Below are 15,581 nucleotides of genomic sequence, written 5' to 3' on the forward strand. Positions count from 1 at the left end.
AAAGACAAATATCTTCTCCCAAGAATAAACAGGCAGAACATTCCACTCCTACTCTGAAAACAAGGACTTGCTGTAGCTGAAGGGAGAGGGGAGACAAAGCCACTGTCCAGAGAGAAAAAAAAAACCCCAACACAACAAAAAACTCCATGCTCTTTACTAGTTAGGGGTGCAATTGCCTCCAACAGCTTGCAAGGGTGGGAGAGAAAGCAGAACCTTCTACAACATTTCATTACCATGATCCAGCACTTTGTGATTTAACAGTGGCTGTGACCACCTCTCTCCCCTAAAAATGGTACTTCTCACTGAAACCTGCTTCTGCTGTGCAAACCTGAGGCTTTAAGGAAAAGATACTTTTGGTAAAAATCCCTGAGCACTTGTCCTAATTAACTCTTCCTGCCTTAATATCACACAGCTTCACAAGATGCCAGTCAGTCCTGGGAAGAGTGGCAAGAAGTTTGGGATTAGTAACTGAGTAAACTTCCTCCCAGGTCTGTAAGGATAATGAGATACCAGGCTGGAGCTAGAAACCACAAGGATTTATTTGATTTCTCTCCTCAAAGGGTTCTAATGAATACTTTAATATTACTATAACCACCCCAAACCTTACACCTTGTACACTTGAGCAAAACTACAAGCTATACTTTGCATTTTAGAGCAGCCTCTCCCTGGGGAAACAGACATGTTCTCCCTTTTATCTTCAGTGTTGGATTACTGAAATTGCAGGAGAGATAGTCTGGTTCTGAACAGGGAGTTGTGCTGCTTCTGGGAAGGTAATTCCAAGATAATATATGGAGTTTAGGCTCTCCCTGGGGCACAAGCACTCACTGGCACTGAACAGACAAACCCATCTGCAGAACCAACTGCTGCAGCTCTGCTCTTATAGAGCAACATCTGCACAGCTGAGCTAGGAAAGGGGCATCTCACAGCAACACCTGGGCCCCAAAAGGGCCACTTTGCTCCACAGAGCTCACCAAAGAGATCCCCTGGAGCTGCTGCTGTTCTGAGAGCTTTTCAGATTACAATGATCACACCTGGGCACCTTCTGCTACAGCATACTGAATTTGCAGTTGCTGTTCAGCAGAGATGCTGAACACTGGCAATACATCTCACCTGGAAGTGCCCAGCAGCTCCAGGGACAGTCAGCCATTCCCAAGACCTGACGCAGCTGAAGTGCTGCATTTCCAATTGTTTGTAGAAAGGACCCAAAATGCTCCATGAAGTGTTTCAAGTTGTGCACTGGCAGTGGAATTGACTCGGCACTAATAGTTTACACAAGAAACAATCAAGACTTGCCACAAAAATCTGCCAGATGTGACCTTTGGAAGTGAGGGAATGTGAGGTAAGGTTAATGGCACTCCCAAGGACTGGAGGCTGAGCTCTGCAAGCACAGGATGGCAATGCTCTGTGACAGGGACACTGGTGACCCTCCAAGGGTTCTGCTGTGCTCCCAGACGGGGGCCTGGCCCTGGGAAAGGCCAGGCACAGCCCCATGGCTATTTACTATGAGATCCTACACAGCACTGAGGAATCTCCAACAGGTGCTCCCATCTCAACAGGCCCAATGCTTCCCTTGCTGAGCCCAAAATACATCAGCAAACTCCAGCTGTGCCTCCCCCCACTGCCCACCAGTGCTGATGGCCCAGCCAGCCCCGGGAATGGCACAGATGAACGAGTTCCAAGTTTCACACAGGTTAATGTGTCACCAGCCTGAGCTCCTGCACACACTCAGGAAGAATGATTCCACCCAGGACTGGAGGAGTGGGAGATACCTACAGGTTACAGACTGAGATTTCATGGCATGACAGCTGCACTTCCATACAGTCCATGCTGCTGTTTGTTCAAAAGGCAACTATCTCACAAAAAAAAAATTAATAAATAAAAGAAAGTCACCTCAAACTCTGTTGAAAGATAAAAGCCATAAAGAACAGTATAACAAGTCAAGTTTTAATAGATTTATAAAATTCATATATACAAAACAGTAAACTAAGTCACCAAAGCTATAAAATACACTTTTTACACATCACAATATAATTTTATCTAGTACACAGTTTTCATAAGTTGAAACTATTACAGCAAGTAGCTGCTTCTATCACAGATGCTGTTTTGGTGCTAGAAAGACACTTATGTGAGCAGTCTGGAACTGTGCTTTTATTTTATGCATTTTCCACCTTCTTTTAGTTTGTCACTGTTTTTAAAGTACTTTCCTGTGAATTGTTAAGAAAATTAAGGCTAAACTCAGGCCTTTCTTGCCCAATGTAGTGAACTGGTTTAAAAAAAGACTGATATTGCATAGTATGTGTGTTAATGCATAGGCACCAGAGAGCAAGTACATTGCAGAATAAAAGATAACATCACTTGGCTTCCTAAGCTATGTGGTCGTGTCAGATAACCTGGTGTTCTGTCTGTTTGTTTTTGTACATTGATTCCACAAACAAGACAACTCCTCACTAGAGCGAGAAACACCAGCACTGTTGTTCAGTGAAGTCTCCAGAAATAACCTTTTAATCTGTATCATCAATTCAAGCCCATTCCACATTCCAGACAACACAACTGGAGAAACACTCCCTGTCCTCCAGAGGTTAATGGCTTCAATGCAAACTGGACTCTGAACACACCTCTCCACACCTAAGTCCACCAAGCACCTTCCCAAGCCTCGTGAGCTCCCAGCAGATCCTTTCTCCCCCACACCCCCTGCTCCCTGCCATCTCCCCAGCCTTTGTGCCCAACCACCTGCACAAGAAAGAGATCAGTGGCAAGTAACAGCAGAGAAGTTGTGCTACTCAAAACCTGTCACTTCCCTCAAAAGATGCTCTCTCAGGTCCTACTCAGTAAAAAATGTTGCTCTCCATCAGTTGTAGGTGTTACTCAAAGAATGGAAACAGCCTCTTACCTTCTTGTGCTCTGGTGTCTTGAAGAAAGTTTAAGCAGCTGTCAGGAAGGAGTAAAAGATGCACTGTCTGGCCAGAGATCTGCATACTATATTTTATCAAAATTGAGTTTTAGCACCCAGTGATGAACAGAGGAAGAGAGAGATTTACAATGGCAGGGCCAGCCTTGCCAGCCTGCTGCTCTTAATTCACAGCCAATGGCTCTCTGGAGTCACTCAAAGCTTTTGGGTCAGTGCAGATGGCATTTCACATCAATACAGTCTTCACCATCAGCTTTTGGCATCTGTTTAGACACTAGCTCCCCTCTCCTGCTCCCCTCCAACATACTTTGGCTTTGTTTTTTTTTTTTTTTAACCAGAATGCCCACCTTGGACCTTAGTGCTGCTCTTTTTCCCCCTCTGACTATTTTCACACCAGACAGAAGATCCAACCTTCAGTCACAGGCCAAGAGCTGGGCTGGGACAGCTCCTCAAGCCAGGCACAGAACCACCAGCACTGACAATCTAGAACCTCCACACTCCCCACCCAGTAAGAACACAAGCATATCAACACACAAACTTTAACACTGCTTTCCAAATGCCATTGTCAAGATAAAAATGTCAAGGACTGAGCTGAACTGCCCAACCACCAAGATGAGCAAAGAGGCAGCATCACCTGGTTAACAGAGAGGCAGTTTCAGCTCCAAATCTCCTGGCTTTACTCATTTCCATCTATGTAAAAAAAGATTAGTGTTAAAACAAAGAAGTGCCCACGTCACAGCACAAAGCAGAGATCACCCCAGCTAATTACAAAACAGGTATTATTAAAAAGCACTAGGTCTTGCATTACCAATTATTCCTCACTAGGCTAGACAGTCCTCACCTAGAAGTGTGTGGAGTCAGCATTAACTCAGGCCAAGTCTGGCCCAGACCACGCCAGTCCTCCTGATCCATAATGGATGCTCCCTAAAAATCTGTTAAAAGCTCATTTACAAAAGTAGGCACAGATGTTTTATAGTTGCTACTGAAACACCCCACCCACCACTTTGTGTTACAGAATTACAGAGTATGAGGTAAAGAGTTGGCAGTGCTATATTAAACCCCTGACTACACCACGTGATTTTATACTAGAAAGAGAATACAGCAAAGAGGGTACTGCTAAACTTACAGTTCTCATCATGAGATCAGTGTTTGGTTTACATGACAAACTGCACTGTGTGGAGGTGTTGCATATCGTGTTTGTCTCTCAAGCTGGCACACATCAAATCATCCATCAATGCAGCAGGTACTCCTGAAAATTTGATGACAGAAGCCAAGCTAAGTCAGGTGTCAAAACTCACTGCTTGAAAATCAGAGGGGCCTTTTAGAGAAATCCTCTAGGTCCATGCACAAAAGGATTTTTTCCCCCAGAAATAAAGAAGTACACACATAGAAAAGACTCCAAAACATAAGTTAATATAAGTTAAAACATAGTTAATACAAAGACAGCCATCTAAAGGCAGCAGAGGACCTGTTTGCTAAAAGCTGTTCTGTAGAAGGCAGCTGTCTGTCACTAAAGAAAGCTGCTGGTTTCTTCAGTGGTACCACATCTGTTCTTTTAACTGCTTTAATTCTGCATTTCTCTGCAGATCACAATAACCCAGCATGGGTGAATTCCCAGAGGGAATGAGGCCATGGGGATGAGGGGCAACACATGGACAGGATGGACACTCCAAATGCACCACTTTTCACACCAAATGCCACTTTAGCTGTCCTAGGGGAATTATATTTTCGTCTCCAGTGCCATGTACAAATGAGCTCTTCCTACTCCATTTCCCTACAGTTTATTTGCCATTACTTTCTCTACTCTGCCTGCTTGGCTGCAGCTCAGCTTCACCTGCCTCAGCAGGCCTGGGAATGGTCATCTTCAGGAGCTTCATTCCTGTAACATGCCTAGTTCTAGGTTTTACACAGCAGCAATTAAAAAGTTAAATATATGATCAAGTTAATAAGTCAAATAATCTAGGCTGCCATATTAAATAAGATCCATTCTCTGCCTGAAACTGAAAGCATCTTTGAGTTGTAGAACTGAGTGGCCCATAATTTCAATTCCATAACAACCATTAGTTAATTTTCAACATTAAGAACTATTTCATTCCTTCAAAGTGACAAGTGCCTATTGAATATGTCACTTCCAAAAAACCACTCATCCTTTTTAACTCCAGCAAGTCACCTTGCAATGCACCTAAGGACTGCTCAGAGCCTGACAGCACTGCAATCTGCAGGAGTGGTACTGACACACTCTATTAGCTTAACACTTGTTTTGAGGACAACAAACACAAAGTAGTGCTGGAAAAATGACTCCCATTTAGTCTTTCTACTTAAACTCCAGGTTTACGTAAGTCTCTGCCCCAAGCACAGGCTGCGAGAGTTTCCTCTCTTTGTCCTCAGGAGAGACAACCCCGCTGCAATATTCTGTCACTGACCCCGGGTGTCAGAGGAGGGACAGCAGAAAGCTGTTTTTTTCTTAAAAAAAAAAAAAAAAAAAAAAAAAAAAAAAAAAAAAAAGAAGTACTTGTTCAAGGTCTCCATCTGATCATCATCCTGCCTGTGACCCATTTCCTGACCAGCCAAATGAACAATAAGCCTATAAAACTAACAAAAAAAGATGTTCTCTCCAGCTGTGTTTACCTGCAAAGTTCTCCAGGATGTCACTTAAAATAAAAGTTTTCTATTTGTTCCTGGTGAAAGGACTAAGCAACCGACCAGGTCTGTCCCTAGAAGTGTGAACAACCTCATCTACCTAAGCTCTGCTTTAGTAATTCACTGATTTACCACAACACGATATTCTGGCTTTATTACACTAAAACTTTCCTTGACAAAAACCCCAAGCCCCCTCAGCTGTGGCAAGACAAGTATTTTGCAGAGAAAGCTGACAGTTAAAAAAGACCCCCACATCCTTTTTACTCACAAGCCAGCTCCTCTGCAAACTTGGAAGTGCTTGACTTTTGCAAGGAGAGTTTTGTGACCTGGGGTTCCTGGTGTGATCCATCACTATCCAGACCTGACAGAACTCTGAGCACACAGAGCCAAAACCTGGATTTTCACCTGCAGCTGCAGCCCCACACTCGGGCTCATTTCATCAATTAAAACAAGAAAGGCAAGAATGGGCCCAGGGTGGGCAAACTGGTTCCCCAAAACTGATTTAGTGTGCAAAACAGCCATATCATACAAAAAGACAACAAAAAAAAAAGGCAGCTTGAGAGCTCAGTGTGAGATCTCTCATGCTGTTTCTCTTCCAGGTGCAGATTTTAATTTACTTAAAATATAAGTTGCATCATTAGCTCTGTTGAGGGTAAATCCATAAGGTGACTAAGGATACAAAACCATGGATGAGTGTCAAGAGAAAAACAGAACGGAAATTCCATGCTATGCCTCCCAGGTAAAACTACAGTAGATTCAGACACCCAACTGAGGTAATTCTTGAGAAAAAATACAGTTGAAAGGGAATGTTTAACTAATTTGAGAAAATAAGCATAATATTAACTCATCTGGAAAATTCAGTGAAAGAATAAAGCTCACAGCAAACTAAGAACTAAAGTCAAGTCAGCCTAGAAGTCAGGTGAGCTCACAACTGCCTCCTCTTTCCCAGTGTCTTGTGTGAAGTGAAAACCACTACCAAGAACTCAGAAAACATCTGAAAGCTTTGAAAGCAGCCTTAGTCTTCAGCCAAACAAATGAGCTCAGAGAAACCAACCTTATGTGATGAGTAAACTTGTTTGCATCATGCCATGGTGAAACATTTTCCTTTTCAAATGTAATAATCTTAATATTTTTCCCCATCTGAATATTAGTCACGTAACATTCTTCTTCTTCAAGGCTAAAAATTAATAAATATTTAAAAGACAGAGTTGGTCCTGGCAAAATAAGACTTGTAACAAGGAAGCTAATTCCTGTTTAAGTTTGCTGAAATTTAAGTTAGATTTTCCCATCTGCAACTTCTCAGTTGCTTCTTAGGTCGATCCTGTGCCCGTTACAGGCACTGAAACAGCCACAGCTTTTCCACTCTGGAGCCCGCATAAGGAAAGCCAGGAGGCAGCTACATCAGGAAGCTACACAAAAATACTGATATGAACATCTGCAAGCTTCAGAGGGGAAGAAAGATTCCAGATTTTATCCAAATTAACATGAAAGGACAACGGAACAGGACTTTTCTTTGACCACATTTCCCGTGGGATTACCAGCTGAAGTAAAACTTTGCTTGTTTTGACATGCCATTACAGGCTCAAAGGGGATAAGAACTCCAGGGAATCTGCTGACTTTTTATGGGTAAAAACGGCCCTTCAGGTTTTATTCTTGGATAAAAATGACAAAAATTGCACAGCAAACTATGTTTGAGTTACCTAAAGGCCAGCACTACAATATCTTCAGTACTGCAGTAGAAAAGATCCAATGTCTGTACACAGAAAAGGCACCTGGCAGAGACTGAGAGCACAAGGAAATTTGGAGTTCACATCCAAATTCTTCACAGCCTCTTGCCATTTTACACCAAAACCACTGCCCAAAAGGGGCGACTCCAAACCTGACTGTGCTCTGAGTTCCATGTGCATCACTACAGGCTAAAGATCCCATTAAGACACACATTAAAGGCTAATTTTACAGCAAGGTCTTGCTGTCCAAATACATCAGTGCAGCTGGAAAGCTGGGATCTCCAGGGTGTTCAGTCTTCCTACAAGGTCAGCTGTTGGGAACTAATCAAGCAGCTGCTGTGCTACCAAAACCTTTGCTTAAAGAGTTTAATCAGCTTCCAAACTTTTGAGTACAGATGAAGCCCTGTCACGTGAGATACTGAACCTTCACAAATGCTGCCCACTGTGGGTGTGAGGACAGTGCCAGCTGGCCATGGAGCACATCTCCCTTGAGCAACCGCTGTGCAGATACATGGCTGGGTGCTCCAGCACAGGCTGCTGCACCGAGGAAATCAGTTTTCCCATGATGTAACACCCTCCAAGCATAGTGCAAAATAAACCCTTCTCCGAATCAGCGAGGCCTCAAGTCCCCATCCCATTTACTCCAACATGAGTTTCCTTACACAGTTCTAGATTTCTGCCTCAGGAGACTCATGTAAAACCTTCAAGACAAGTCCTGTGCATCCACCTTGGGAGGTGGATTCCAGACCCCTGGCAAAGCTGAATACACACACAAGACCTGGTTACACTCCTAAGGGTTAAGAATGGAACTTCCATTAACATTCTCCAATACAGCTGCCAATCTCATCATGTTTAGATTAGTTTGATCGATTCAGCACCTCCAAACTACAAAAAAAAAAAAAAAAAAAAAAGGCAGTTTGTACAATTAGTGTCTCTGAAAAATGAGCGCATTCATTTGAAACATGTCTTCCATCCATGGTTTGTCAGAAATTTCTGTTCTTGAAGAAGGCAGACGGTGGTTGTGTCATTCAGCGTTCCAAACTCGGTACAGAACCTACCACGGCCAGGTTTCAGTAGTGTTTTAGTCCAAATGATTCAGTAGCTAACATCAACACGACTCTCCGGCCTATAGCTCCTCTGTTTGGACTGGCTAGTGTACAGCATTCCTGAGCCAAGGAATTCGCATGGGTCCTACGCCGCATGCAAGGGCCATAAAGAAAGGACAAAAACTTCGATCGAACCCTCCAGCGAAATTTCAACAGAGCAGGGGCCGCTCTCCTTCACTGCAGCATGATGTCCTTGAGGTTCTCCTGCAGGATGGTGTCCTTGACGGCGTGGAACACGAAGCGGATGTTCTCCGTGTCAATGGCCGTGGTGAAGTGGTGGAAGAGGGGCTTGCTGCGGTTCCGCCTCTTCCTGTCGAAGCACTGCACCAGGTAACGCTGCACGTCCTCCAGACGGTGAGGGTCGCCCTTGAAGTCCGAGAAATACTTCTTAATGCTGACAGTCTTTACCTTCTCCACGAGAAGGTCCATCTTGTTGAGGAATAGGATAATGGAAACGTTAAAGAAAAGCTTGTTATTGACTATTGTCTCAAAGATATTCATGGACTCCACGAGTCTGTTTGTGCGCCTGTCTTCCATGAGGACCTGGTCGTATTCACTGGAGGAGACCATGAACAAAATTGAAGTTATTCCATCAAAGCACTGGAACCACTTCTGACGCTGAGATCTCTGTCCCCCTACATCCACCATCTTGAAAGGAATTTTTTTAATGATGAAATCATGCTCTACTATCCCCTTCGTGGCTTTTCTGGCCAGCAAAATATCTTGCTTGCTGGGGAAATAATTCTGCAAAAGAAAGGAGAGAAGTGTCAGAAAAAGTCCATCAAAAATTCTGGCTAATGCCTGAATACTGAAGGGATGGGTAAAATCACCAGGAGCTGCTTTTAAATTTAACAATTATCAGATGAAGAATGAATACTCAACTTTATGGCCTGTTGACCATTTAGCTCAACACTTTGGTGAACAGCTACAGAAGATCCTGAGATGTATGAGAACAAAAAATAAAAGACTAATTCACTACTTCACACTTTCATCCGTCAAGCCTCTTCGTTTAAAGTTGAAGTGCATTTTGTCATCATGAAATTCTTAGCTACAGTGTTACTGCCACTTAGGTAGTCTTCAATAAAGCAGATCAAATCATCAATGAAAGGAGTTTTTTAAAAAAAAATCTAGCTTTTCCACAGTTCATTACTCTTACAAGAACCATCTTGAAAGCTTTAGTGGAAACTCTTCTTCCAGGTTCACACTCTATGACCAGCAAGTACAGCAGCAGATTCTACCACAGTCTGTGGCCCAATCTACTAGAGTAGAGAATTTTCTTCCTCAGAACCTTATCATTGTTACTGTTTAGGAAAATTATCTCCCTTCTTTCTCCTCTAAGTGTCCTGACAGATGTTTTCATTACAGATTTTGAATCCTACAAGAGCTAGGAATGGTTTTTATTTTGCTAAGGTTTCATTCTGCTACCTTAAGTAGCAGCAGCCATCAGAACATCAGGAAAAGGGAATGAGATCTAGAGACTGCACAGAAGCCTGATAAAATACGTGCACAAATACAATTTCCATTTGTTATCTGTCAAAAAAGATTAAACAAATGGTAAACTTCAGTTTCAGAAAGCTGGAGTTTGAGTTTACTGTTTCTACAGAAAGAACACTGAATTTAATGCGTTATTATTTCATAAACAAACCAAAAAACCCAAGCAAACCCCATTAATCACAGCACACTCAGGCTCTCCTTGTCTCTAGGAGCTCTCTGGTCAGAAGGAGGAGGTTTCTTACCAGCTGACCGATGCGATCCAGGTTATCCAGGAAGTATTTCACTGATTCACCCTGTGGAAAAGGAAAGACATGGGAACTGAGCTTCTTTCTAGGACAGCAAATCCAACAGAACCAAGGCCTTCTTCCCAACATGCACTGAGGTCTAACAGAGCAGTATCACCAGGTCTGGAAAAACCAAAGTTGTGAAGAGATTTGAACAAATGCTCAGATCTATCCAGTGAATCTCTACAATAAAAGAGAAGTGTTATTAAAGTCAGTTCTTTGACTTAAAGAATTTGGCTTTTTTCCCCTTGTAAGATAAATGCAGTTAACTGACACTGAGTGGGAGTAAAAATTGAAACACATTTATAAGAAACCAGTGTATTTTGTTTAAAATTCATAACAGTGAACAAAAGCATATCCTAGAAAAGTGGAAGATTTAAGTATTTTATGATGATTTAAGTTAGACTTGCTTGTCACAAACAAAGGAAAAAAGGAGCATTTTGAACGACTTGCTCTTCTACAGACAGTTCCACTTCTGGCCTCAAGACTTTTAATAATACATTTGGCCATCTTGTAAAAAGTCCTTTAGCAATTATATCGAGAAGAAAATAGGAATGTTTACAGGGAAAATTCGTTCTTGTGTGAAAACTTACTCTTGTGTAAGAGGATTTGGTCTTTTATCAAACAAGCTTACCTGTGTGCCCCACCCACATCAAGGGTCCCTTTGCATTAAGTAGGGACAAGAAGCCCTGCACAGACTTTTAAAGTAACAATATTGTTTCCATACAGATGCAGGCTACTCTGGAGTGAAACCCTCCAGCAAATACTTCCCTCCATGAAGAAGTAATTCAGTAAGTCTTCTTTACTGCTCAGGATGGCTTGTAGCTGTAGCCATGTCATGAGAACGATAAAGTGGAAAATCCTGCTGCCTTTTAGTGATTTTAGGCAGGAAAAGCCATTCCTTATCACAGATCAGGGCTGTCAGTCATGACCAAATGACAGTGGGTGCCCTCACCAAGCCACTAATTCAGAATGGAACTTCCTCCACGTACTCCAGCCGCAATATAAACTCTTAAACCACAGATCCTCCTCTGCACCATAGGCCTGAGACAGCAGAACAGAATTCTTGCCCCCAGTACAACTCTAAACAGATGAACACAACAGTTCATTGTGAGGAATCAGACTGGAGATCAGAGGATTCAGCGTTGGACAAGTACAGACTCCCAGCATAAGGCACATAGAAAAGGAGCTGGAGCTTATTATTTCCTAATATTTTAAACTGGAAGTGTCTTTTCATAAAGGAGAGAGAACACACAGATTTTCAAAAGACTACCATGTATCAACAAAAGATTTACAATGGATTGGTGGCAGAAAAAAAAACCACTTCTTTTTTTGGGGGTGGGGTGGGGCAGGGGAGAGGGGAAGTTTCCAAAGAACAATTGCTCTAAGAGCTTCCTTACAATCATGAATTTTCATAAGGTGAAAGTAATTTCCTGTATTTTTTGGCACTCTGTGGATCAGAAGAGATATCACAGACTGCATGAATAAGAGAAAAGGGCTTCCTGTACAGCATTAGTCATATTCAGGAGATGGGAGAGCCCAGAAAGAAAAGATCACTGAAGCTACAAAAAACCCCTCCTCTATCTGTTGTGCTCCGTCCCACACAGCTCCTTCAGATGTGCAAAAATACTGCAAAGGGGCCATTTCTGATGGAGATGCTTCCAGTTTTCTACCCAGTTGCTTCAAGAGTCCCTGCCTGTGTGTCCACCCTCCCACGCTGGAGCAGGGAACAGCCATGTGCCTGTGAAATGCAGGGACACACAGGCAGCATCACCTGATTTACAGCTTCTGCCTCCCCTAATTCCCACCCCACACATCCATCACTCTGACATTCTGCACACTGATAGGGAGGTAAGAAAATAAACCGATTAATGGAAAAAATGCATGTTCATTTCTGCAGTGATTTAAGGAAAACAGACTTCTCTAGATTCTTACCCAGCTCTTATTAATGTTGCAATTAAGCCATGTAATTTGCTCAGGGAAATTTTAATCAGCAATGGCAAAGCACTGGGAGAGCTGGGTAACCAAGTCAGGTGGCTGGAACAGGTGTGAGCACCATATGCATGGTCTGACAGATCTGAAGGAATCTGAATATTCTCTTCTAGCACAGAATCCAAAGGCATCCAGTACTTAAGTCAAAATATCTGTTTCCAGCCAAAACAACAAATCCTCAACAAGTTCCAGAGGGTTTGAAGTTTAAAAACCCTCAAAACATTAAAGCACACAAACATGAAGGGAGGAAAAACACCCACCAAAAACCTTACAGAGCAATAAGCCCAGACCCAGCACACACACTCAAAACCTCCTGCCTTAATGATTCCCTGATTAACGACTCTTTATTAAGTCCTAGGGAAGTGTGAACTCAGTTCCTGCTCCAAAGGCTTCTGGAATAACTTTGTTCTATATCTTAGTCAGATTTACAGCAAATTGGGATGTTCTGGGAAGCACATTCAGTTCCTCCAGGCAGCAGCACACACATGCACTGGGCATTAACCGACTTGATGAGTAACACGTAACATATAAAATGAGGAAAATATGGAAACTCCAGGTTTCACAACTGTTTGCTGTTAGTGTTTTTAATTAGAACAGTTATGCTAACTGAACATTCCTTTCTATGTTCATTTCCCCTAGTCATTTAGACAGCAATATTAATTAGATCTAGAAGTCAAATTCATTGAGTTTTATATCAAGCTGCACTTCAATGGATTTTTGAATTCCACTAATAAATGACTGTTTATGCAAAGCTGTCTCATGCTTTGGGTATTATACACGCATACAAACAAATGCTTATGTATATAAACATATGTATATAAAAATATACACTCAGTTTCTAAATCAAAGTAGGTTTTCCATTCAAAGCAAGTAATTATCAAAATAAAGTATCAGCTGCCCCCCTTTTGTGTTGAATTATTTTTCTCTTCGTGACACTGGCCATAGAGAAGTTGGTTTGGCTTTTTCAGTGCAAATATTTAGTGTTTCCCCAATACCCATGTGGCCATTCAGCTCCATTCAAAGCTGGCTTAGCAGTACAAGTGCTCTCCTCCTCCAGATCTTAGCCAGTTATTTCAGGTCCATGACCATGACTTCCTATAAAAGTGTCAGCAAATATTTGCAATCGATTCATCAGACACTAAAAATATCTTTATGCAGATTGATTACTTCAATTTCAGTATTTTAATGTTTTTATTGGGGAAAAAAAAAGCTTATTTTAACATCACAATCTATTTCAAGCTATGCTTGCAAAGTAGAAATGAAAGCTGAAGTTATTTATAATATATGTATATTTATAACCTCTATGTGTATTTATACTACGTGTAACTACCTAAATAGAATCACATCGTGGTGTGCTCACTTAAAAAACAAACAAAAAAGATCCAGATCAGATCTTTTACAGGCTGATGTTGCAAGAAAAACTGTGGCATCTCCAGAAACTTCCTCTGATCAACGGTGTTCATAGAAGGCTGTTGAGTTTCTGCCTTTCAGATTCAGAAAGACTCATGTCTTCCATTGTCCTAATAGTACACTATTTCCTTTAAAATTATTCTAACAATATTCATAAATAATACTCTTAAAATATGAAAGACTAATTTCAACCAGCACAATACTGGGATAGGAAGCCCCATTCTGTCACAGTCCCAGCAGAGTCTGTCAGTGAAGCATTTACACACTGACATTTCTTATTTATTTTATTTTTAACTAGTGCTGGATTAGTACAATTTCACATTGGAAAGTTACAAACCAGTTCGCTATTTTTATGGATTTTCATCCTCCTTGATAATAAATCAAGATGTTTCAGCAGTGTCTCCTGCACCCACACCCCGTGTTTTACGGGACAGCCGTGGGGGAGGGAACAGTGACCTCTGAGTTATGAATTTCATGTAGCTCAGATGATCCTTTTTTAGTGGCCCAGCAGTGACCGTTCGTGCTCCACTCCTTGCTCCCCACACAAGAGTGACCACAAAGCTCGGGTGACTCATTGTGTCACTGCTGAGCTCTCCTCCCTCTGCAGCCCAGATCCTCTGAGTAACGCCTGGGACCAAGAGAAGGAGTTAGAGATGCTGTTCCCATTGTTCAGGAGGATGAGTCACTGCACATCTGGGAACTGGGGGAATGAAGAAACACAAACAGAAGGCCTCAAATGAGCCCACAATGCAGTATCGCTATTGGATTATTTAAAAAAAAAATGTTATTCTTTTAAACGGGCCTATCTGCAGTATAAAGTTTGGCGAAGCCAGAGAAAATAGTGCAATTTGTTTAAAAACTGACTGGTGGAAGAGAAAGGGAGGAAAGTTGAAATGTAAACATATACTCCTGCTTCCTGAAATAGTCCTCTAAAACTCTTTTTGTAAGCTAGATTATTTTGACCACAGCATTCTCAAGGGGCAAAAGCCATGAAATAAAAAAAAAATATAATCTACATACTTTGTGCAATGGGAATGCCATCTTAGCATGAGCCCCAAATAAGTCACCATGAAAATAATGATTGAACTCAACATCCCTGTCCCTTCAGGCTACGTTCAGAGCACACAGGAAATCCCCCCCCAGAAATATTATAACTAATCTGGCATCACTTCCTTTGCCATTGATAGCCTCATTCTGGGCAGAGTTCCCAAGCAGTGTTTATTGCATGAAAATAATGCACAGCAATCATATGCAGATTACTTTAAAATACCCCCAGAAACTCAGCAGACATGTTCTGGAAAGCCAGAATTTATCAACCTGTCACTGAAACCCTCACTTATTCAGAGTGAGCCTTGGTCAGATCATAAAGGACAGTGAGCCATCCCATTGTCCAGCTCCCTAAAATACTGGCTCATTCCAAACTTTTCCTGCTGAAAAGCAGTTCCTCTATATTCTGCTCTGAACTAGAAGACTTGAAAGGGGACTCTCTGTTCCAAATTGGCTTTTTTCCTTTCCTTGTCCCAAGGCCTTTTTGACATAATATCAATGTAGCCCTTCCTGATCATTCTGTCTCTGGCTGCTAAATTTAGAGTGCACAATTTAAGGTAGACCTGTCAGTCTTAGCTTGTTTCAGATGATGGATTAAACCACAGAGGAAGGAAATGTTGTACTTCAAGGAAGCATCTAATACAGATCAAACAGAAACACAGAACACAGATCTAACAGAATTCCCACACTGCAGTGAAACAGATACTGCAAATAACTGCCACGACCTGCAGCTGAGTCTGCAAGGTGAGAGAACACCGATCCAGATAAAACACCAGGGTTGGGCACCCACCCCCTGCTCAGGAGCTGGAAAACACTCAGCAGCAGGGCTGAGAAACAGAGAGAATCCAGGAGAGCCTAGGAAGATGTTTGGGAATCTCCCAGCTCTGAGACCTTGGATACATAAATGGGAAGGACTGAAAGCACTGATACAATTTCATCCAAGGCTGGCCTTCATTTAAGGAGCCATTCCATG

General features: G+C 42.1%; 1 protein-coding gene across 1 annotated transcript in view; it reads right to left on the minus strand.

Moving 5' to 3' along the window:
- Nucleotides 1–1,923: 1,923 nt before the first annotated feature.
- The window catches only part of GNA12 (G protein subunit alpha 12), a 40,944-nt gene continuing 27,286 nt past the window's right edge, over nucleotides 1,924–15,581 (minus strand). Inside the window, exons 3-4 of the mRNA XM_068207100.1 lie at nucleotides 10,118–10,168; nucleotides 1,924–9,125 (exon numbers count right to left, since the gene is read on the minus strand). Of these exons, the coding sequence (XP_068063201.1) occupies nucleotides 8,556–9,125; nucleotides 10,118–10,168 (621 nt within the window). The 3' untranslated portion in view covers nucleotides 1,924–8,555. The remainder of the gene's footprint in view (nucleotides 9,126–10,117; nucleotides 10,169–15,581) is intronic.

Source organism: Anomalospiza imberbis, chromosome 16 (assembly GCF_031753505.1).
Source record: "Anomalospiza imberbis isolate Cuckoo-Finch-1a 21T00152 chromosome 16, ASM3175350v1, whole genome shotgun sequence".
Lineage (NCBI taxonomy): Eukaryota > Metazoa > Chordata > Aves > Passeriformes > Viduidae > Anomalospiza > Anomalospiza imberbis.